The sequence below is a fragment of the Enoplosus armatus genome, chromosome 8, assembly GCF_043641665.1.
Source record: "Enoplosus armatus isolate fEnoArm2 chromosome 8, fEnoArm2.hap1, whole genome shotgun sequence".
NCBI lineage: Eukaryota > Metazoa > Chordata > Actinopteri > Centrarchiformes > Enoplosidae > Enoplosus > Enoplosus armatus.
The window spans coordinates 2,882,122-2,906,664 of NC_092187.1; the positions used below are offsets into that span (position 1 = coordinate 2,882,122).

The 24,543-nt window shown below is 40.8% G+C and overlaps 2 protein-coding genes across 2 annotated transcripts in view; one reads left to right on the forward strand and one right to left on the reverse strand.

Annotated features, from left to right (window-relative positions):
- The window catches only part of mtor (mechanistic target of rapamycin kinase), an 81,677-nt gene that overhangs the window by 21,217 nt on the left and 35,917 nt on the right, over positions 1 to 24,543 (forward strand). The window contains exons 22-29 of the mRNA XM_070911039.1: positions 1,057 to 1,169; positions 1,493 to 1,655; positions 2,135 to 2,227; positions 2,645 to 2,791; positions 3,375 to 3,517; positions 3,815 to 3,977; positions 5,392 to 5,537; positions 24,425 to 24,500. Of these exons, the coding sequence (XP_070767140.1) occupies positions 1,057 to 1,169; positions 1,493 to 1,655; positions 2,135 to 2,227; positions 2,645 to 2,791; positions 3,375 to 3,517; positions 3,815 to 3,977; positions 5,392 to 5,537; positions 24,425 to 24,500 (1,044 nt within the window). The remainder of the gene's footprint in view (positions 1 to 1,056; positions 1,170 to 1,492; positions 1,656 to 2,134; positions 2,228 to 2,644; positions 2,792 to 3,374; positions 3,518 to 3,814; positions 3,978 to 5,391; positions 5,538 to 24,424; positions 24,501 to 24,543) is intronic.
- On the reverse strand, positions 9,144 to 11,909 carry angptl7 (angiopoietin-like 7). Its single transcript, XM_070911121.1, has 5 exons — positions 11,549 to 11,909; positions 10,189 to 10,289; positions 9,886 to 10,080; positions 9,419 to 9,614; positions 9,144 to 9,313 (listed from the first exon to the last, which is right to left on the reverse strand). Exons 1-5 carry the CDS (start codon positions 11,907 to 11,909, stop codon positions 9,144 to 9,146), a joined length of 1,023 nt encoding a protein of 340 aa, XP_070767222.1.

Below are 24,543 nucleotides of genomic sequence, written 5' to 3' on the forward strand. Positions count from 1 at the left end.
GGCTGGAAGCTGCACTCATAACACAGAGTGAGCCCGGCAGCCGTAGTGATATGTTTATGAACTTTTAGACGGTTGTGTCATGACAACTTCGAAGCGCCTGTGACACATTCAGGTTAGGTGTCGACTTATTAGACATTGAAACAAGGCGATATATGAATAGCAGTTGATAGATGTGTCTGTCTCTATAACAATGAAATCATTGATTTATGAACCATTAACCTCAAGGGTAGACGGTAAAGAATGTCTTTATGCAGAACTGGTGCTTACCATAGATACCATGACCAAATCAGATGACAAATCAGGGACATCGTGGTCACATGTACGTCTTACAGTAAAGTATATGACTGGTGGCCTGCCAGCATGCCCCATGTTGCCTGTTTCTGTGTGGTGTTGAAATATGCCATATTTGTAGCTGTACGGCCATCATCTGGCTCTTGGGCCATGACAAATATGGGAGACACACCATTTCAAAGATTAAACAAAGTAATTTATTTAACAAAAGTAACTGAAATGGAAGCATAACAAAATATCACAAAGCATGGGATGTGTACATCAGTAGTGTTGGGTGTGCGTGAGAGAATTGTGTGTGAATGTAGCAAGATGCATGAAATAAACACCATGGAGAAACTACGGCTGCCACAACCAGAGAGAGAGAGAGAGAGACACTAGATTTTATAGGCTGGTAACACAAGGCCCAGGTCTCACCAGAAGGCACTGATGACCATAACATCCAACAAATAACTAGCAGGCATGGTAACACACAGACACTGCTGAATAACAGCAGGGGGTGTCACATGTACTTTGCATTGTATTTTATGGTCTGTGTGCTGTGAAGTGACATACAAATAACATATTCACTCATTCATCCACTTATAGCGACGTAGAATTTTCCTGGAAGGCTAGCATGTGTGCCAGTATCTGAAATAAAACACCATCCGGCTTTTCTTTAAGGACTCCTGAAAAAGACCATTTAGCCATAACAAGCTCGTTAAAATGAACTGCTCGTGTTAAGTGTTGTGGTATGTGGGACTGAGGAGTGTGTGCTCTCCTTTGCAGCTGCTCAACGCCATCCAGTTGTTTGGTGCCAACCTAGACGACTACCTGCACTTGCTGCTGCCTCCCATTGTCAAGCTGTTTGACGCCCCAGATGTGCCCCTGCAGGCCCGCAAGTCAGTACTACACATGGCGGTCCCTGTCCCCATGTAGTCGTAGTTTGGGATCTAGTGAGAAGTTAAAATCCATTCTCACTGGACTCCGCCGTGGATGTTATTGATTTAACTTTGCTGTATTATCTCCTAAATCAGATGTTAATTGTTGATTCACTGGCTACTATTTACACTGGTAGAATTCTTTCCATTTTATGTGCACTTTCTTTGATAGAGAAGAATGTAGCAGGCAAACACTTTGGAGCAGGCCTTGTCTCTCTTTCGTACCAATATCTAAGTGAAGCTGAGTGTTTTGTGTTGATCTGTTTTTTCTCTGTGTGGCTTAGGGTTGCCTTGGAGACACTGGACCGGCTGACAGAGTCCCTGGACTTCACCGACTACGCTTCACGCATTATTCACCCGATTGTTCGGACACTTGACAGTACGCCCGAGCTGCGCTCCACCTCCATGGACACCCTGTCCTCACTAGTGTTCCAGTTGGGCAAGAAGGTAGCTATAACTGTCTACGGGGCTCTCTTTAGATGTAGCTATTATCCAGAAGACTAATTCTAGCCTCCCCACTGCTGGCTTCACATGAACAGCATTTCAGTAACCCCCACCCCCAAGTCTTTATTACTTCCTGCCAGACTACTGATGTCATTGACCATTTGGCAGCAGGGGGTGGTGTTTACGAGAGTGGATGAGGTCACGTTTACCCCTCCCTCTTCTCCCGAGCTTTCCCCTCCCTTATCCCTCGACCCTCCCCATGGTTTTCAGGCCTAACCTCAGAACCACCAGCCCACGTGCAGCCACGTCTGGTAGCAAACGTGCAAGGGAAGCTTTTGATCTGAGACTCACGGTGGTTAGATACAAGTGCAAGATGAAAGTTATTTGGCTTGTGGCGAGGGGAAAGAGGTAGCAAGACTAAACCTCATAAAACACACATGCACCCTTTTATTTACTCTCCTTCCCTTCCCTCTTATTTTCAGTACCAGATCTTCATCCCCATGGTGAACAAAGTGATGCTGAAGCACAGGATCAACCACCAGCGTTATGACATACTCATATGTCGCATTGTTAAGGTAAGTCTCTCCCCCCCCCCCGCCCAATATATCCAGGTTTTCTCAAAAACATATTAAACCAATTGATAGTACGCACCTATTCAACATGTCTCCTGAATTCATGAGCATATTCTCATTGTTCTTCTTGCCCAGTCAGGCCCAAACATTATGGACCTCACAACACAGAGTAACTGCACATGGTCAAGCCCTCAATTACATAATTATAAAAAAACTAAACGTTTTATGTACACTGCAGCATAAGCAAGTCATTACCACATTCTGTTTATCATTATTGCACGTCTCTGAGTCTGAGTCTGTGTGTGGGCTGTGTGTGTGTGTGTGTGTGTGTGTGTGTGTGTGTGTGTGTGTGTGTGTGTGTGTGTGTGTGCATGTGTGTGTGGCCTGTGTGTGTTTGTGTGTGTTTTGTGGCCATAATAGGGCTATACTCTGGCAGAGGAGGAAGAGAACCCTCTAATCTTCCAACATCGCCAGCTTCGTGGTAACCACGGTGATGCTCTGGTCAGTGGGCCAGTGGAGGCGGGGCCTATGAAGAAGCTTCATGTCAGCACTACTGCGCTTCAGAAGGTCAGAAGGGATAATTGACATTTTTGACTTTTAAAACTGGCTTCTGATTTATACTCCCATACTGAAAGGTAACACACACACAAGGCTTGTGTACAAGCCCACAGTTTACTTGTGGTGATGACATGCGGACAAACAGACCGGTGATAAGTTAATGGAAAAACCTGAACAAATGAGCGGAGGAACACAATGGACGCAGATGCTTCCGTGCAGGGCACAAGGGCTCATTGAATGGTCCGAAGAGTATGAAAATGATGTGAATCATGTGCTATGGCCTCCAAAGTCACTAGATCTATACTCAATTGACTACCCATTGCAGATTGATGCCTGGACTGAGTCGTTACACAGAGCTCTCCACATCCATCATCAAAACAGTAAATGAGGCAATCTTTTGGAAGAATGCTGTTCCCGTCTTTGTAACAGTTGATGACCGGTAGCAAAAAGTTAATGTGTGTAGCTCAGCCACATCGTCCCACACACATTACCTGTGTCACTCAGGTCTGGAGAAGCTGTGTTGCTCCCACGTAGTTCTGTGTAGTAGACGTCACAGGGACTTTTCAGGTGGATGATTTCTGTCTATTCACAGGCTTGGGGTGCTGCCAGGAAGGTGTCCAAAGATGACTGGCTGGAGTGGCTGAGGCGCTTGAGTGTTGTCCTGCTCAAGGAGTCATCCTCCCCAGCCCTGCGATCGTGCTGGTCACTGGCCCAAACCTACATCCCTCTCGCCAGGTACACCACTTCTGTTTCTTTCTACTCCATCTATTTCTCCTTTTCTATTTTTTTGTCTCAGTTCTTTTATGCTCCACATTCATAAACCAACAGCTAAAAACATTCACATATTTGCCCATTTTAAGAGTTCTTACTGAAAAATACTATAAATGCTCAGTGATCCTTTTTACTAGCTGTAGAATAACCTTGCTGCTGACTGATTTGCTGGTCTCCTAAATTCAGTTCAAGCCTGCTTTTGCAAAATACACACTTTGTATCTTTAATTTAATGTGTAAATGCTGTTTCTGTGGTCGACAGGGACCTGTTCAACGCAGCCTTTCTGTCTTGTTGGTCTGAGCTGAGTGAGGACCAGCAGGATGAGCTCATCCGCAGCATTGAGTTAGCTCTCACCTCCCAGGACATCGCTGAGGTCACACAGACCCTGCTCAACCTGGCAGAGTTCATGGAGCACAGTGACAAGGTTAGCATTGAACTGCAGCAGAACTGCAGCACTACGATACATTTGAGACTGAGGGACATGCACACGTCATGTTTTATTTGGGTGCTTGCAGGTCCGTATCTTAAGTTGCATTTCCTAAATTCAAGTCCTTCTAAATACAAGGTTTTGGTATTAGGTAGTGCATTTAATTTTTCCTGACGGAATATAATCTCATAAAGCTACAAAGTTTTGATATTATTCATTACTACCAATGACTCAACTATAACTTGTGAGCTTTTTATACACACTGTCCAGTGTCTTTGTGGAACAAAAAGTACATACCCATATAATCTGCATGACATTACATGCACTACATGATGTCGAAATACCATTTAAAAAGAGGTACATTTACTTACATTGGTCTCTAGTTGGCAAAGCAGCAACATTCAATCCTCATCTGTTTTAATGTTGTCTTTGTGGAAACAATGACGATGGTTCGCTTGGCTCAGTCAACTGTATGTCTTCCTTTGTCGTCAGTGTATCTTCAGGTGTGCATGAAAGCATTCAGTGTTTTGAATTTATGCATCTGCCAGAAAGGTCAAATGGTGAACCAGATGCAAAGCAGAGTTTTTGACAGCGAATACCTACACCTACACATGCACCTACATCGAGGCGCTCACTAAATCTATCCATGCAAAAACAAAAGAAACCAGCCAAGTCTCCCAATTTGGCCTCACATCACCAATGCCACAGTTCACAACACTTGCCATGAGCAACTGTGATGTGAGCACAGTGCAAGTGGTTTTCAGTGCAATTGAAACAGCATAGTAAGATGTGTTTAAATGGATGTTCTGTTGTCGGTTTGAAGTTTGTCCAAACTGCAATATATTATACCTAAGGGAATAAGAGAGCTGATCAGAAAACATTCTGGCTGCTATCACTGTGATAAAAAAATGAACAGGAACCTGGGAGATAACACTTAAAACCACAGCAATACTGGCCCTTTCTCTCTAGTCCACGGTTTGACCACACATGTTGAGCTAATCAGTAACGATACTGTTACGTTTAGGGCAGAGACCGTCATGGTCGGGTCATAATATAGCAGGGTTACCCCCCTGCTGTAAAGCTGCAGTAGAAACACATATAAAGTGTCCCATTCCAAGCCAGTGGAAAGAAGGGCATAAGAAGGCTACCAGACGTCCTATTGCACATTAACTCAATTTCAAAGATGCGTTTTGAATGCTACATTAAACAACGTTATTCCTGTCATTAACAGTAATTGAGTTACAGTGTACATTAAATACAGTCAGTGAGACAGAATAATAAGTTCTTTTGATGGTGCAAACCCGACTAATTGCTGATAGAGGACACTAGGGGTCACAGACAGCTGTTCTTTCCAGTTTCATTTTATTTAGGAAAGAACTGGTAATTGTATGCACTTTGTTTCCTTTTCCAGGGCCCTCTGCCCCTCAGAGATGATAATGGCATTGTGCTGCTCGGCGAAAGAGCTGCCAAGTGTCGTGCCTACGCCAAGGCTCTGCATTACAAAGAGCTGGAGTTTCAGAAAGGTCCCTCTCCTCTCATCCTGGAGTCTCTTATCAGGTAGGGGATCTGAAAACGTCAGAAACAAATTGTTTTTTGAAATGAAAAACAACCACGGCTTATATAATCTGTGAGAAGGTGAACTCCGTCTTTCTTAATCACAGTATTGGACTGAAAGCAGCAAGCACACATTTTTCTTTACATGAATGGGGCAAATAAGAAATGACTTTATTTAATCGTTCACTTAACTTATTGTTTGATTGTGCAAGTTCTCCTTTGGTCCAAGTAACAATAACAGTTTTTTAATTTAAATTGTTGTAGCAGAGTCAAAGGAATATGAAGCTACATACATGGCTGTATGTAGCTTCTTCAGAGTTAGGACTTGATTATGACAAATCATTTATTGGTAACTTTGAGATCATAACATAATTCAGTTTCAGTGGAAGGTGAGTAATTGCATATTTCTTATCCCTTCCTGTTGGTGTAGATTCATCCTCGTCACAAAAACTAGGTTTGACAGGTGCCTCTGTGATTCACAGTTATTGCATTAGAAGTTATTGCTGAAAGACAAACAGACTATTCTCTCAAAGTCAATTTTTAATCAAATAGATACACAAAGAAATGATATTACACATATCCTCCTTTCCCATAACCCCTTGATATCTTCTGTCATCTTTTCCATTCTCTTTTTTCATCCTCCTTTATTTCTTTGCCTTTGGCATGGCACGGAGAAATCTGTTTTCCAGGCATCTAATTGGACGCTTGCCTCCTTTTCATCTATGAGTGTCTGGACTAGTGTTTCTCAGGGGCCTGTTTTCAATTTCTCAGGAGCCTTGATGATGATGAATGATGGGAGCCGGCACTCTGGTGTTTTCAATATCCCCATCTGGTTCTCACCTCTCCAGGATTTCCCATAAAAGATCTAGAGGCTGGTGTGCAAAAAGCACTACATAAACCTGGCTTTACTGAGTCATCGTCGTATTTAAAAACAAACAAACAAACAAAAAATATCTGATGCACACTTTTTGATGACAAGGAGGCATTGTCAATGCTATTCTAGTACCTGATGAGTTATGGTGTTTGTAGATGCATTTGCGATTATTTCAGGAATTGTTCTTCGTATTCTCTCATATGGCTCTTCAGTTAACATTTAGGGTATTCAATCTGAATAAGTGACATACTCATAATAGTACAAATGTGTAGGTTGTAATTTGTAACTGGTATGAATAATGTCTGAGGGATTATAAGAAAATCATGTATTTTCAGGCCCCATAGCTTTGGATAGAGCCAGGAAATTGGTAACATTTTCCGCATTATTCCCAACAACAGAGGAACACTGTTAATTGAGCATTCCTGTGGTGTTATTGGGACATCGTGTAGTGATTTCAATTGGACTTGGACTGGTCATTTGTTTCTGTTTTATTAAATCTTGTTGAATTTGACAGTATTTGGTAGAATGTAATGATGGGAGTGAAAGCTGTGTGATAGGTAGGCCTATTATGAAGGTCTGTAAAAGTGAAGTGCTCCTTCATTCACAGAGTAAATATGAATTTAGTGGTTCCATCACCACTGTAGCGACTGGAGCCGGGCATAGTTGCATCTGGACCATGTGTTAATAAAAAGTGTGCAGCCATAATGTTCCCGGGCACCATGGAAATGCTTGGAAATGGAATTTTGAATAAAGTTTAGTATGTTCAGATGTATAGAGGGCTGCAACCTGTTAAGCAAAATCTCATCTTATGCTAGCCATCCAGAGTGGCTTTTGTGCATTATTTTATTTTACTTCTTAACTGCTCAATATACATGTGTGTATATATACACATATATATATATATATACATATGTATATGCACAATACATTTTACTGTATTAGGCGATATAATGGGAGATATATATATATTCCATTATATTGTTTTATATTGTTTTAAACAATATAATGGAATTCAGTTCAACAACATCACAAAATGTAGCCAAAGTTAAATCCACAACTCTCACACAGTCCCAAGAAAATTTAAACCATATAAACTTCCAAAAGGTATTTATTGCAGAGCTGTTGTAGTGGATTGCATTACACTTTACTATTAACACAGGGTCAGGATGCTTAGGATTCTCGTTTTACATAAAATCTGCATCAAGGTGAAAATTAGGTGAACATAAGATACTGTAATCACAAGGGCCAATGTATAAATGCACACTATAAATACAATGCTTTTGCTCAGGCTGAACTAACTTTCCTTACCATAGTTTCCATGTTTCTTTGGGTTTGATACCTGCTGAAGAAGCCCAGAGGTCAAGTCACATTGACCTTTACACATTATCTTCATCAGATAATAACTAATAACTCCTTTTCCTTTTGCAGCATGTGGGTTTCCTAAATGAAGCATGCTAGTCAATAGAACACAGTTCTAATGGATACATAAAGGTCTATTGTAACTGACTCCTTCGAGTCCATCAATCACGGTTCAAGGTCTGCTTGTGGTGACATAATTTTAAACCTGAGAATAGAGAGACCCCTGGGTGTCTGTCACCATCCAAAGGTCTTTTTTTAAGTGCCCTTTATTCCAATGTCGTCATTTCCTCTAAAGGGAAGGGATACATGTCCAGCTTTAATTAGATGTTTACCCTGACTGAATGTGTCACCTTGTAAAGAGGATCCGACTAAGCCTACCACTGAGCCTGTATAGGCAGTGCTCCCTGTCTGTAGGTATTTGAACGTCTAAGGAATTCTTTGTTGGTTCAAAACGTAGCAAAATGGTGTCATTGTTTTCAAGGCAGTAAACCTAGTGGCATTAAGCTCAGAATAGAGTGTGGGTGTGTGTGGTCTCCATTCCTGCATTTGGCTTAGGTGCCGTGGGATCTTTGGCCAGAATGTCAGGAGATGACCCAGGAGTCAGAGGTTGGTGGCTTAAGGCAAATATGTTGCCATTATTGGACATGAATGGACACAAGACCTTGATTTGCTTTTAGACCTTCAGTGAGTTGTCACATTTCAACTGTGCTGTTTAGCCGGTGAAGTGAAGAGAATAATGTAGAATCAGTTAGAGACGTGTTATGCACCTTGTTTCTTTTAAAAAATATGTTTATTTTCTATCACACAAAACAACATAATTACAGAGCTGTACACATTTTACAAATGACACATTTCCATAAACAATGGTTATGGTTTTACAATAAAATGCAGCGTAATTTATAGAAAATACCTTCGGTGGTTGGTCCCATTCCAGCAACTCACAAAGATCCTTTTTAATTAGTTAGCAGTCCTTGATGATTTATACCTGAACCAGACCAGTCTGGACTGATTCTTTCTACTACCCATATACCCAATGGCTTGTGTTAGCTAAAAATACATCCTAGTGCTTTCAAGACAAATGAGAGAAAGAATCAAAATGCAGTAACCCATATCGGAGAGTGGTAAAAGAGCATCTATCAAAGCTTTTAAAAAATAAAATATTTTACTGATAAATACACAAAATGAACTACAATTTACAATCAAACACGGCAAAAACATTACACATTCATCCGACTGAAATTTAACCAGACCATCACAAATAACATTTTCATTCCTTGTGCAGTCAAGGGAAAGCCACAATTTGGTTGAACAGGTATTAGTGAGATCTGTCAGCATTCATGCGTATGATCTTGATCCAGGACACGCAGCTGAAGCAGTTACGGTTGAAAACCCACTGGCCGGACCTTCATCTCCACTTTCTTGAGGGAGTAGTTGGACCCGTGCCAGCCGTACCAAGTGATCCCATCTGAGTGCTTTGTGTGCTCATCGTAGCGGTAAAAAACGCCATTCAAGTTTGAGTCAGTGCAGCAGTTGTACCAGTAAGCACCTGGAAGGGAGTGAGGGAAGAGAATTAGACTTAAATATGTTTATGTAACATCTACTGTAAATGACAACATGGATCGTCTTGAGTGGATTTGCTCCCACAATTTACCTTTGCGCCGGAAAGCACAGTCATCAAGACATTTGTCATTGTCCTTGTCAATGGTGCTGAAGTTGGTGTTGTTGTGGTAGCGCAGGGAGTCTCCAGCGTTCCCACTGTAGTTGGCAATTAAGAGCTTGTAGCTGTTGAGCTCATTACCCACAGTGAAAAAGCCATACTCAGCATAGCGCGTCTTTCCTTCCCAGTCCTGCATTGGACAACACACATACCATGATTTAGAGAGGAACAGTCATAGAACCTGAGAATGTTGGCTCTTGTGATCTGCCTAACGTCTTAAATTTAAAGTTAGTTTGATTTATTAATAATTTTCTTATGCTCAGTACCCGTAGGAATAAATTGGTTCTGTGTTTATGCCCTCTTACTTTTGGCTATGAAATAGTTTAAGCATGGTTTATGTATTCTTGCTCTTTAGTGTCTCAGCCTAAGCTTAAATGAGTGCCATGTTTCCCAACACGTACCTCCATCTCAATCCTGAGCATACTGGGCTGCCTTGTTAGACGGAAGATGTGTTCATTGCCGAGCCAGAAGTCTCCACGGATGGATCCAAATCCAGTTTTGTAGTGCTTCCAGTCACGATTGAATGATGTCAGGCCGACCTTGCGCCTTTGGATCACAGTCCAACCACCTCCATTTGTGTCCATATCGCAAAAGACCTGAAAGTATTCAGTAGTAGTACCAAAATGTAATATAAGGCAGTGAGAAGAGGGGGGGTGAAGTACACAATGACGACATGCTATACACAAGACTCAAGTATAACTTACATTCAGCTCAGGTGTACCCAGAAACTCATCTTTAGGCAGTTTGTACTCGCCAGAGATCTTGTAGTTCTTGCTGTAGAGGGATGCGCAGTCATATATGGCATCTGGAAAAAAATAATCTCTTCGGTTATACCAAAACCATATGCAGTTTCATGAGTTTTTAAAAATGTGAATGTCATAAATTCTAACAGCTTTATGGATATGGAGTGATTGAACAGACCTTTACCCCCACCAAAAGCAAAATAGATCAAAAAAGAAAAGGGGGAATATACACAGCGTGGCTCAGATTTTTACATGGTTCCCCTCTTTTTCTCCTGTCACAGTATGGTGATGCCATTAAAAGGGCTATGAGATCACAATAGAGCAGTGAGCCCGATACTTTAAAAAGTCTGTGTAAAAGAAAAAAGAAATGGAAAGCTTGCACTTCGTCTAATCTTTGCACCCCTTCCTGTTCTGCGCTCCTGTCTCTAATTCACTCAAGTTTTAAAAAGGCCTCTGTGTTCCCTTTGCCAGCGACATAAATGTGGCCCTGTCGGACCACACAGTTAAGGTATTGAAATAATAAACCACGTCATGCCTGGTTAACCTCTCTGTAGCAGCCAATGCTGATTAGTGGTGTGTTAAAGTTGAGATGAATGTCGGAGATGTTTTGGCTTTGATGGAGCTCTTTATTGACAGCCCTGCAGATGGAACTCTACAGCTCCAAATTAATGTTTTTGACTGCTGTCTGGCAGGTCAGATACCTGTACCTGCGCTGTAATCTATCTCACAACCAATTTACAGCAGTTGCCTGAGACCCATGGAGCCATCGCCAAGGATGATTATAGTTTTTCACAGCTAAAATAAATATATAGTGTCGTGTGTTCAAAATAGTTATTTGAGGACTGTTTTGGAAAATGTAGGTACCCACAATCCAGTGAAATGATGGCTTGTGATTTTCTCAGCTTGTAATTTACTAGGTTATCTTATCAATTCAAAATTGAGTACTCTTCCCAATGAAAAAGCCCTTGTGATGTACTGAAACTGAACTTCAGCAGAAACTCAGCAGTTTTTCATTCAAAACAAAATTGGGGCTGAAAAGGTTGGTAGACAAAAAGGGTACAATCTAAAATCCATGTTAACACCAGTAGTGTAAATTTGGCAGCAACTGCTCAATAGGCTAAAGATAGAAAGAGGCAGGAAGCTCAAATATGCTCTTGAGTCTATTTCGTTTATGCAAATTGCTTTCACATTAAATTTAGCAAAAATAATTATTGAGCCAAAACTTATTCATTCCTGCATTTCTTTTAGATGTTATGACACCCACCAACGGCACACAAAACTTTGGCCAGTATGTCATTTAATTCATTTAGTTGATGCTCACCTGATGAAGTCTGAGTAGCAGACTGTAGGGTTTGTAGCTGCATGATCTCCACACGGTTGTTGATCTCTGAGTACTTGCTCTCTGCCTCTGTGACCCGGGCTTCTTGCTGCCGGTTCTGCTTGTCCAGCTCCATTATTTGCCGCACAACCTTCATCAAGTCTGTCTCCTGCTTGCGGTTCAGCTCCTCAAGGAGACTGGTCAGATTGGCCACCTGGACCTTGAGAGAGCGCACCTCATCGCAGCACTGAGCCTTGACGGGCTTTGGCGGTGCCAGTCTCTTCCTGGGATTCTGGGCCCATGTCTCTGCCAACAGGAGCAGTGTGACCCCTAAGGCCACTATGCTCAAATTAACTTTTGCCATTTTCTATACAAAAGCTCTAGATTTTCACACAGTCGGGTGTTTTTGATTGCAGTCTGTCCCTGTAGTAGGTCTTTGCTGGAAATATGAAACGGACCAAAGCTTTGGCTGACCAGTTGAGTTGGAGCTCCTCTTTGACCAACGGCTCACCCAGGCTATGTCTTATTTCCTCAGTGAAGCCCTCCTCTGCCTGAACATCTTAAATATTTTGCATGTGGGTCCTCCCCCTCTCTCCCGGTGCACACCACTCACTGTGCTGACCCTCTCCAACCCTCTGGGTGGAGGACCTTTCCCATACCTCCTCCCCCTTCCCTCCCCCCCCTCCACCTCTCCCCTCATCTTACTTTCACTCATTCCATAGAGGTTTTGCCCACGTTTCTCCACTTTTTGTCAGGTGTTGAAGGTTTCTGGGCAGTAATGTTTTTTTGATTTTTTTACCTCTGCCTGGAAGAGCAACATAAGGAGCTGAGGAAACAAAACAAAGGCTACTGTCTGAACCCGTTGCACTTCCAGTTACGTGCCACTTGTTACAGTGTGTATTTCATTTAAAATGATTTAGCTACACAGAAACATTGTTAAAACATGTGAATACTTGTGTTAGGCTTTAAAGCATTTGTATGTAATTTCCTTCCATGTCTTCACTTAAATTGCCCTGTTAATGACAGATTTTACTATATCCTTGGGGCCGACCATTTCTTCAGAAAATTCGGTCTCCACATGCCAAGAGATGTGTGAAGTCACTAAGTACTCTTAATTGTAGGTTAAGCGTTCTATTGATGCTACCCTTTTTGGCAGATGTTGAAGCAGTCGTGTTTTCCACAGAGCCTTTCAGCGTCAAATTTCAAAAGGGTGTTGATACAAGGAGAAAGGCTTAGTGAAACCTTCAGGATAAAATTAGACCAAAATACAGTTAGCATTAAGCGGAAAGAATTTGTTCAGTAGAAGGCAGGCAAAGTCTGAATATGCTGTGTACATGTGTTAAGGCTTAACATTTTGCCATCACACATGCCCTGCGTGTTTTTAAAGTAGCTAAAATGGTTTACTGTTACCCACGAGAGAACCACAGAGCAACAAAATGAAATGATATTCATGTGGCTTTCATGAATAGCAGAAGGAATCGGCTGCTTGTATTTTCTCTTCTGTGTTAAAGCACAGACAACGCTGACATGTGTTTCCATGTTGTGTTACCGCTGCAAATTGTACAATTTGAAAGTATATAGAAACACAATGTAAGCATTGGAAAGCACAGGAAGAACTATAATATACTCATTAATATTCCAGTTTCTTTTTTCGAGGGGATTCTATCAGAGCTGAAAAGATTAGTCAATTAACAGAAAATGAATCAATGATAGTTTTTTAACCTTCAGTTTGTTCTGGGAACCTTTACTGAGAAATTGCCAGTTCACTGAAAAAAAAACGTAGAAGATCCAAAATGAATCACTAGAATCCATCTAGCGGTAAATACTGCTGCTTTTAGTTTTTGTTGTGTGTATATATACAGTGCTTATCGAGTTCAAGACTCATACAGTGTCATACGGTGTGTTTTTGGGGACACGTGGGTGAATGCAGACACATACATGCATTGTAAACAAGCTGACCCGTGCTGACCCATTGAAATAGTCCCCAAACGGTGGGTTTGACTTGGGTCACTGTGTTTGTCTGAATTGGGTATAAAGGAGCTCTGTACAATGGTTAGTAGCAGGTTACATGGACTAATTCACTCAATGATTTTTGTATAACTGCTCAATGCTTTGTAGGGGAAACACTGTTGGAGTTGCAGCCACATTTCTAACAACTACTATTGTAGAAGAGACAAAGCAGCTTTGTTACAGGGAAGGTGGTGACCTTGTAATGTTTGCGGGTGTTTTGATCTACCATTTACAAGCTGCTGCAGAATGTGGTATGTTTGTGTGGCTTCATGACAATATTTGCAAAATTCTTTCTTTTGGGTCGTCTTCTCTTTTAAAATTTTGAACATGCCAATCACTGGCTGGGGGTGAAAATAATACTTTTGCAATGTCAGACATCAGAGAGGCTTTCTTGAATCTCCCTTCTGTGGAATTTCTATCTCACCCAAACTTCACAGAGGAGCTGCCAGCCCTGCCAACTTAGAGAGGATGCCTTTGGAGATTAGGGCAAAGGGATTGTTATGGGTTTTTTGGGGGGTGTTGGGGTATTCCTTGGGCATTAAGGCAGCAAATAATGCATGACTTCTCTGATACTCAGCTATGTGTGATCATTGCCGTGCAAAATAGATGAAGTGCCATGATGAAGTGCCAGTGAAAGCTGTAAATACAGGGAGTTGGGCATAACAGTGCTTACTGAGACATGGCGGAACCAGGACATTCCTTTCAGTTTTTACTTGAACTTTATGGGTTTTCCCTTCTCCACATGGACAAGAATGAACTCTCTGGTAAATGCAGCGAGGCTTTGGCACGTTCAAAGATGAAAAAAAAAAATGTTGACAATACACAGTGAATTACAGTAGATGTATTAAACCATAACATTGAAGCATCCTGTTTACGTTCTATATATTTGCCTTAAAGATAGCCAGAGTTTCTGACCACTTGTTGTGCTGTGGAGCAATGTTTTTATGAGTGGGTCCGGATCTCGAGTATGTGCACATGGATCATGCGATACACATTCCTGCTGGGACTAAAACAAAAAATAGTAGTGTGAATATTTCAGCCTCAGCTACACACATTTTGACTGTTGACCACTGATTGTTCTCTTTAACTGCTTTTAATCTGCCTCGTGCAATTCCCCCAACTTTATGAAAGTGCAGTACTAAATCACTGGAGTAACCCTTTAAACACTATTTGCAATTTGAGGCACATGATAATTCCCAAACATTTGTCCATATTTATGCCATATAAATATATACTACTGCATAATATCATGGGTGCATTGACTTGCAAATCCTGAATCAGTAATATAATTCGGTTCTATGAATTCATGTAACCCATGGAAGCACAAAGCTGAGGGGCAGATAGGTTTGACGGAATATCACAACTCTGTAGTGAAAAATAAAATGTGACACTTTTACCCTCGTCTGCCACCTTACTAATAATAATAATCACCTTGCATCATCAGGGAGGCCTTGTTCTTTTGAAAACCTCAGGCTTTCTGTCCCTCCTGTCAAATATTTGGCAGGCATCCCTCACTTTTCCTCACTTTTCCTCACTTGGTCAGGCAAACAAATAAGGAAACAGTTTAGATTGTTCTGCTCTGCATCATCTTTGTGACATGTGAACTGCGGTTTGGAGCACATATAAAAGTATGACTCGGACTCCTCAATTTCCAAAATATTACATAATTATGAAGTGGTCTGTTGTTGCTTTGATGTGTCACAGTGTAAAAGTGAAATGTTGAGATGTTTATAGCTCTTCCTCTTCCTGGGCAAAATGCTCCCTGAATGTGCTTTGCAATTTCCCCTTTATTCATTGCGTGTTTTTGCTATTGTTGACATGTGCTTTTAGTTTCCTGGATTTTTTTTTTTTTTTTTTAGCTGATGCATATGAGAGTAATAAGCCATTTGTCGTCCTTACAAAAACATAATAGGCAGTCTTCATGTTCATGCTGCAGAGTTTTAATTGCCAGACAAATTCTTAACACTGATTAGATGCTAAACATGATCCTCCTCATCCTTCCCCCATTTTTCAGCCCCCTCACTGGTCTTTTTATTTAAAAGAATCTGAATGTGTGCTCTATTTTTATCATTTTCTGTTTCTACAGTTGGCAGATGTTTCTAACTGTTAGATAATGTAATGTTTGATGGTGAGTAGTGCCTTTTGACCTCCCTGTAAATCTTAATCTTAGTCATTGATGTGCGTCAGTCTCTCTTTTGGAAAAATGTGGATAATTTGCCTTCCTGGATTTTCTCATTGCCCTAACTGCTGTGAGTCACATCTCACTCTCCAGCAATGCATCCCAGCGGCATCACTTTCCTCTGGCCCTGGACTCTGTCATTCAGTGCTAGTACAGGAAAGTCCAGCTGGATGCTGTTTTATACGTTTAGCATCACGCTGTTTTTCCTTTCAAAACAGCTTCTTTAAACACCGTTTACCCTCTAACCATGTCTCACCACGCTCTGTGTGAAGAATGCATGGCTCCTCCAGCAACGTTAGAGGTATTCACTCAACTTTAACTAAAGCCCCCTTCTTTATATGACTTCCTCGGGAAGCCACATTTCATTGAACAGATTTTTTCCTTTGCTCTTTAAGACAAGTTTGACACCCTGCTGTGCTAATTGCAGCAGTCATCTATCTTTGATAAGTGCAAGCTGACAAAACGAAGTGTTCGTAGTCAGAATATGCTCACAGATGGCTTTTGTATCCCTAAATACACTGGGAAAACGTTTAATAATCAAACAGTGACCACTGGGGCCAAGCTGTCAGCAGAGCACTCATGGGTTCAATTACAGGAAAGGCTGGAGGTAAAAGCAGGAACCAGCAGATTCCAGGGCTTCTATCTCAAAACTTTGAATTACATAATCTTTATTAACAGTAACCTCTCCCACCTGTTCACACTGAAGATCCTCAGTTTGAATTGTACACATTTTGGTATCAGTTTGGCTTATTTTAAGGCATTATATTTCCTTGAGGTGCTTACACAAGATTCATTAATATATATATGTTATTAGATTAACATGACATATCAGAGCTAAAGGTAACATTTCCCTTTTTTCATCTTGGATTATCATAAAAGCAATATGGTTTTGATTGTTCTTTGAAGTTGAAATAATATAACACAGACCTTTGGCATCTAAATGAGCCAATAGATATGTAAAGTAGTGTTGATATTGACTGTAGGACAGCGATTTTCTATTGTCAAGACAAGGTCCTACATCACTGCTCATTATTTACTGCACAGCCCATTTACCATATCAATCCTAAGTACAAGCCAGTATTGCAAAGCAAATTGCAAAGGACGCAATGGATTCACTTACTGACTATTATGTAGTTTGAACTGAAGTAGAAGACAACTTAAGTACCATTTTGTTTTTTAATGTAAGAAAACAACCAGGTTTGCTGGATTTATTTCACATTATAAAATAGATACTTGTGGTCCACAGCTCTGCAGTTATTTACTCACAGTCTAGCTTAATTGTTAGAAAAGTTTGAAAATAGACAGGAATAGAAATGACATGTCGGACGATGCCTCTAAGCTTTTGTAAAGATTTTACCTTAATTTTAGACACCCAAGACAAGCAGCGAGTTACCGTGGACGTACATATCAACATAATACAATGGATAATAATCATGCAACTCAGTTAAACCTGGTCACGTATAGGGGTAAAATAAACTCTTCCATATTTTCCAAAATAAAATAACATTATGCACCGGGGCATCCTCCAGTTCTGAGAGTGGCAGACTTCATGCCTTGGCAGACCATCAAGTGGTCTGGTGGCTGAAGCTGGTGATGACTACCAGGTGGCCTCTGTTGTTGTACAGCGGATGCGGGCCGTCTGCTCACCACTCTACAAACCAGTAGCTGGGACAAACGGTACTGAGGGGAAGACGGGGGATTAGCCACTATCCCTTAATAATAGTTCCCCCTTCGTTGTGTAAGCACAGTTGGCCATGTGGCACAGCTTCAGAGAGACATTCGTGACACTGGGATGTAAAAACAGTTGTGTCACGGGACATAAAACAAAAACCACTTGTGTCAACATTTAGGGATTCCATTGCTTTTTGCCAATCATTAAGTGTTTTTAGCTTAATGAGAGTTCAGGCATTTAAGTGGGCCTTATCATAAAGTCAGTGCAAAAATTCAAAAACTGTCACTTTGTCATAAAGCTGTATTGGCTTTAACTACTTCTGTATCTATCTCCATACATTTAGAATGAATTACTCAATGAATTTGAATACAGCGTTTAACCAATATAAGTATAAAAGATACCATGAATAGAAATCCTTTTGTCTCTTTAAGCAATAGCTGGCGTTTTGCTGCTTTGTGACTCAGGGGTAATCCTTTTGTTTAAATGAGACAACTGCATCCAGTGTTTGTTTCCGTTGTTTAGGGAAAAAAATCAAGTATAGCATGAGTCAATTTAAGTTGAACAAAGCAAAATAAATGAATCAAAGAACTGGCATCTTTCATTGGAAATATTTAATGGATAATTTTGCTGAAAACGTAGTCAAAATGTAGCCCGCAGAAACTCAAGTCTTTCCAAAAGCATTGTATACAGATCTCTTTGTCCACATAGCAACAGCAGCATTCCAATGGGGTAACGGTCAGGATTTTTTTTCTTGGGCCACCGGAGACGCTTTGTTCTGTTGGCCTCTTGACCTGAAGGTGAGGAACCCAGGAGACACATTCTGCAGTGTTGTCCCAATGTGGTGATACTGCGGTGTAAACATGGGTTGAATGGTTTCTCCGGCTGATGTCTCAATGGCCCCCTAACACGCCCAACTTACTTGAGGAAAAAGAAAAACAGAAACATGTTGTGTAGAATTATGCAATGGAGAATGGACCCTGTTTTCTTTATGTATCCCATTTCAACAGGGGCCATTTTGTTCATTTGACATTATTTGCAATAGCCCTTTTCACAATGCCACATTCCAAAGTACTAAGCTTTATGATAAGCTTCACTGAGAGAGCTGATTTTGGTCATTTCGTAGAAATTGTCAAGTCAAGGGATACTAAGTGTTTCCCCATGCTGCGGCATCTGCTGTGTGACGAAACAACTACCTTTTTGTCTTCATGTTTTTAGAGAAATGAGAGACAAAGGGCTAGTGAGATGGTGTCAGAGATGAGTTCAACCCTCCTTTAGCCGCAAACATCCCAGGACAATATGGAAGGGAGTGGGTGACTGAGGTAACCACTTCCTATGCCTCCATGCTTATCTCATGCAGTGATGCATGTGATGCTGCTGTATCTTAAGAGGCCAAGATCTGTATTCGATAATGACAACATGTCGCTCATTATCTCCATAGAAGATGTGCACATGCCAGGCTTAAAGATTTATATTGTCGTCACGTATTACAAGTTCAAGATCTGGGTCATTTTAAATGGTGTTGACTGACACTGTTCAGATATGGTATTGTTTGTTAAAATATTATCTGAATGAAGGAGAGAGCGTCAGTTTTGTCACAACATTTATCAAAGTATTGTGTCTCTGGCCTTCAAACGGTTTGAGATAATTCCGTTGTTTGGCTTTTAAAGTCATGTCTATTCACTTTTAGACTCTTAAAGCAAGCAGGCATATTATTTAGATAGCTCATTTGTACAAACATGTGTACGCTGGCTGGATATTTGAATAAGCTTTTGTCTCTTTCTACTTCATTTCATTTATTTAATTTTTATTATTACATTTTTTTTCTTACATTTTGATGCCTTATGTAAAGCATTGTTGTTTGTCTCTGTTTGTAAGGGGTTATACAAATAAACCCACCTTGCCTTGCCATTCATCTCCTGATTCACATGTCGACAGTCAGTAGTACAGTATAATTTTCTTTCAAAGCTCAGTCATGCTGCTGAAAAAAATATCCAGCTGACAAAATAGGAATGTTTTTGGGCCATTAATGTCAATCATTTTCTAATTGCCCATGACTGATGCTTGAATGGTTGTTTCAGTACAACTTTTTCTGGACAGAGAAGGAAAACAAAGCTAGTCCATGCTACATTGGTCACTGTGATACAATAAACAAAAGAGGATAATTTGACCCTTCAAAAGAAGAGTTTTAGGAAAAAGAAAAATGGGTACTAGGGCCACCTGAATATTTTTAATTTTTTTTGGAAGACCATCAATCTGTCAGTGCTTTCACGAGCTGCTGTTATTTAATGTAAGGCCTAATCAGTTAAACATTGCAGGTGTTGCTTTAGTTCCATCACTTCATAAGCAGTGTTGCTTAAACATTTTACAGAAGTTTGCGTTCTTGAATTCTAAGAAGATGTCTCCACCTCAAAGAAAGCAGCAATTACTCAAATCTTTGCCATTTTGGGATTTGCCATTTGCAGGATTAAAGTGTTTCAGTTTTTTCCCTTTCTTTATACCTACTGTTTTTATGTGTTTAGGTTTTTGAGGATTTACTTTTCACAATGTGCCACCTGTTAGGCAGAATACAATAATTGTTGTGTTGTTTGAGGGGGGCTCCATCACAGACTCTATGCAGTCCTACTGCTTGACATATCTTCTCGTAAGCATGAGGTCATCTTGGTTGGAATGTTTATTTCCTTTGAATTACTCAAAATTGCCTTCTCATGCCCTGTTGTCTTGGGAAACGTTAGTTTCAGAGGCAATGGTGGGTTGAAGCAGTGTAGTGAGTGTTTTAACTCCACCCGTTTCTCATCTGTAGTCTTCTAGGACAAGGTCGGTGTAATGGAAAGAACTCCCCCAAGGTGCTAGATAGTTGGGTTCATTCTGCTTGGAAATATTGTTGATTGCATTTTGGCTTCCCCACAAATGAACAGCTCTTTAGGCACAAAGGCCAGAGAAGTGTCAGGCAGCTAGTGTCACTTTTCCACTTTTACTGTAGCGGAGCAAATGTAAGGCTCAGTGGTATGAAAGATCTGCTACTGTAAAGGACCAGCTAAGCAGTTGCTGTTTTGCTCCGTACCCAACTCCACTAGTGGATCAGCTTCAACTCCAAGCTTCCTTCATGGCTATTTCAACTTTGTCATATTTAACCTCCACGTATGGTTAAACTCTAGTACATGTTTTTTTGTGCGTTCCTTGACTCGCACCTAACTGAGAGACCTGCAGGAGAGGCGTCGGTACACCATCACCTGAGTGATGAATCAATGAACTTCCGTTGTAGGCCTATAGATAACCTTTGCCAATATTCTATAAGATGTTTTTAAGAAATATCCAAACTTAAAAATATGTTTACAGCATTAGAAGTAAAACAAAAACCACAGTGAATCCATTCAATAGACCTTGATCCAGCCTTTCCTTGAATAGTGTTTAGATAGCCATTCCCATTTTGTTATTATGTTCCACATTAAGGAATGGCGTCAGCACTTGGCAAACAAAGGGCCCAAAAATCAGTAAGAATCAAGTAGGTATCTTCCTAATTAGATTAGATTAGCTCCAGTAGTGAGGCCCGATTTTTCCACTTTGTGAGATTTACATACATCTTACCCTTTGTGGGGGGAAATATCTGCAATTTCCTCAGAGATCATGCTCTCTCCTCTCAAGCCACTTTAGAATAGCTGAGATGGGGTTTGTGGATTATTTTATTAGTGTGGATTGGATTTTCTTTCTGCAGTTTAACATTTTAAAAGAAAATATAAATTTCTACTCCCTCTTAGCGCTTTCTCACTCAAGGTAAATGTATTTTATTAATCTAAATCTAATATTATACATGGTAGTTTAGAATTTGCAGTGTGATAAATCATTTGTGTTACACTCTTGTGACACGTGAACAGGCAGTGATTTGTTTCTTTTTATGTGTTGAAAATGTAACAGCTTGCCTCTACCTAGGCCCCAGCTTAAAAACTCAATCAACATTTCTGATTTAAAATATTTCATAAATATATGGCACTGCCAATATTTTGATAGTTAAAGGCCAAATACAAGGTATGAGTCTTTTTAAGGTGATTGTTTTTCTTTCCCGTCAGGTCAGACATATTTGAATAGCAATGGTGCAGTGGTCTGTTTTTGTAATAGAAGGGGCAATAAAAATTCCCAGTCATGAAGTAACCTGAAAGACAAAACTGTTCGTTCTGTATTTAGCCAAGAATATTGCCAAATGTAGGTGTAGAGTTTGCATTTTTCCTGTAAAATATGTTACTTAATTCACTCTCAGGCTGGTTTGTTTACATTATATAGGTTACAGACTGGCCTTGTGCATTTGAAAAGTGGTATCAAGGACCTTCCCATCTGAACTTCTGTGGAAAAGAACCGCATGTTAACCTCATTCAGGATTTACAATTAAAGCTCAAAGAAATCTGATTCAGGATACACAGCACATTGCCTAAATTTCACGGCAAGATGTAATAAATCATGATGGTTTTACGGTTGATAGAACTTAAGCTCAAGCTCTCTTCAGTGACTTGTCCATGTCTCATAGAAGCAAATCAGAGAAAGGTTCCAGTTAGGAAGTGAGACTTGTGGCCCTGCACAAGAGAGAGGCTTGACAGTGGTTTCAAGAAGTTTTCTGCTTGCTAATAGTTTGATGGAGTTTTTACTTCGGGAGAACGTGAGACTTGTCATCTGGATGTGTTTAGACTGTGCGCGCTTGGAGCTGGCAGCCAGATGGCTTCAGCTGAGGGACAATGAAATCTCCAGGGTCTGCAGGAGAGAAAGCCCTTATTCTGATTTGTCTCCTCAGATGAAACCACATCTGGGCAGCTTTAGCATACCTCTGCAGCTTGTCTGCGGTGAGACATTGAGGCCTTGCAGCTCTTTGTTCATTTGGTGCTTGTAAGTTGATTATTTGACAACAAGTAGTAAATTATAGGTCCAATTTAATTTACCGAGTATATACAACATATCCGTGTGATATCGTCATTGTTAGTCGGAGTATTGGATGGTAGTTGTGAAGACTGTGGGATAGTTATTTAATTGCTTACTGAAACAGTGCATGGCCCTCCATCAAGCCCCAAGAGAGTCACAGACAAATGCTTATTTACTAAAATGAGCTCACTTTTTCATGTTATGCAATCGCATTCTGTCTAGTTTGATTTCCTTCAGGTCCCTAAGTCTTGCACCCTCCATCATCTGTTTACACCAGCATCTTTTGAAAAACCACTTCAAATGTTGGAGTGCGTCGAGGGACAGTATTCATTGTCACGCAAAATCAAAACACATGAAGGATATCTTGCTTCACTGTTTGGTTTAGTTTGTGATGGATCTTAGAATTTGTATATCAATTCTGAAGGTCCTGTTAGATCCTGTTTCCTTTTAAGAAGGCTTCAGCACTTCAGCACCCCTGCAACCTTTGAAAGGATAAGCAGGTATAGCTGATGGATAGGTGGATGGATGGATGCATATTCATTCCCTGTAGTATACACATACAATGTTCTCTCACTTTTTAAAAATGGCTCAGTCAGTCAATCAATACTCTGAATTTGGGTAATGGAATCAGTGTCAGGAGAGAATAAAGGCTACATTAAACACGTAACGCATGCGGAGCGGCTGCTGCAACTCTAACCACTAAGTGGTGCGTATGCGCCAAGGAGGTGAAAATAGGTCAGTCTTGTATTTATATTTTTAAGCAAAATTAATATTTATAAGTAGCCCTACTGTAGATCCGCTACTTTGTATCAAACAGGGCTTTCACTTTGGGGTCATGATCGCCCTATCTGCATTTATTTTGCCAGTACCAGCTGGCGGTTGCTTAGTAACTTTATCCCTTACATAGCCTACTGTAGTCTGCAGGCTAACTAAGTTAATATCTAGCCAGAAGTTTCACAGCGCTGTACTGGTTCCAAAAACTGAAGACACAATCCCAAAACGAAAGTTCACCATCTTGTTTTTCCTGTGACTCACACATCCCTACTTCGCATGTGCGCTGCTGGTGGTCAATGTAGCCAAAGCGTAACAGGGATCGATGCATCCTCAGTTGCATTAAGCCTTTCTTGGGACGCATATTGGCACACGATTAACAACTCAGAGCATTTGGTCCCTGAAGTAAGCGAGTGTGTTTTGAAAGTGTCCTTTGTTTCCAACAGTGTACAAGATAGCTCCTGTTGAGATTTTTTTTGTTATTTTACCTGTCATCATGCAAGTCTGCACCAGCAGCTCCCTAAGCTTTGGCATGACCACTTGCTGTGCCATTTCATCACAGTTTTTGGCCTTTAACCTGTGGCAAACCAGGTTTCTGACATATATGCTCAAGTATCCTTCATCAACTTTCGCCTGCTGTCCTCAGGAACTCCACTGCATACCAGCACTCTTCAAACGCTACATTTTACAGATGTATTGGCCGTGGCTGCACACAGGTTTTGCAGTTGAGGAAATATAATAGACTTGCGGTTCATATGAGTGTTTCCAGATGTGGTGGCGGTGCGAGTGTGTCGAGGGTGTACAAACATGAATTGTGGTGTCTTGACAGATAACGCATCATTTGTCAAACAAGCATGACAAATGTCAATAGGTGCATTTACACCTATTGTTGGCAATGGTAAGACAGCCTCATTGTAGGGTAAATTACTGCACGCGGATGGCACAGGGGCACAATTCTCACTCACCACTGGAGAAGTCAATGTCAGGTCGTGGTTCCACGCGCTTAATTTTGCATTCTCATAATCTCAGTTAGCAGTGTTTGTGAGTGGGAAGCAGACGAAGGATCACAACCTTGTCTCTGCACCACTGACTCTTAGTGGTTGGTTGGCGCCTGCATGGAGAGGGGTAGGATCTGGGAAGGAAAGCCTAAACCTCCTGGTGCTGGCTGGTGAAGTGCCTGGTGTCTACACCCTCCCCAGGTCAACCATGGAGTTAGCAGCTACACAGACTTCAGTTGAAGGGAATTACGGTATAAGTTGGGGAGAAAAAGGGAAAGTCTAGCTTTCCAAGTTTTGTGTTCAATTTGGTCTAACAGCTTTTATTTGTTTTTGTCATATCTTAACAGCATCAACAATAAACTGCAGCAGCCAGAAGCTGCATCTGGGGTGCTGGAGTACGCCATGAAACATTTTGGTGAACTGGTGAGTGCTTTTCTTTTTTCTTGTGTCATTTTTCAACCACAAA

What these genes read in the sequence shown, in the direction of transcription:
- angptl7 (XM_070911121.1), bottom strand. Translation starts at nt 11,909, where the DNA reads ATGGCAAAAGTTAATTTGAGCATAGTGGCCTTAGGGGTCACACTGCTC. An exon ending in TGCTACTCAGACTTCATCAG is followed by an intron (nt 10,290 to 11,548) that starts GTGAGCATCAAC and finishes ATTTTTTTCCAG; the next exon opens with ATGCCATATATGACTGCGCA. An exon ending in TGGGTACACCTGAGCTGAAT is followed by an intron (nt 10,081 to 10,188) that starts GTAAGTTATACT and finishes GAATACTTTCAG; the next exon opens with GTCTTTTGCGATATGGACAC.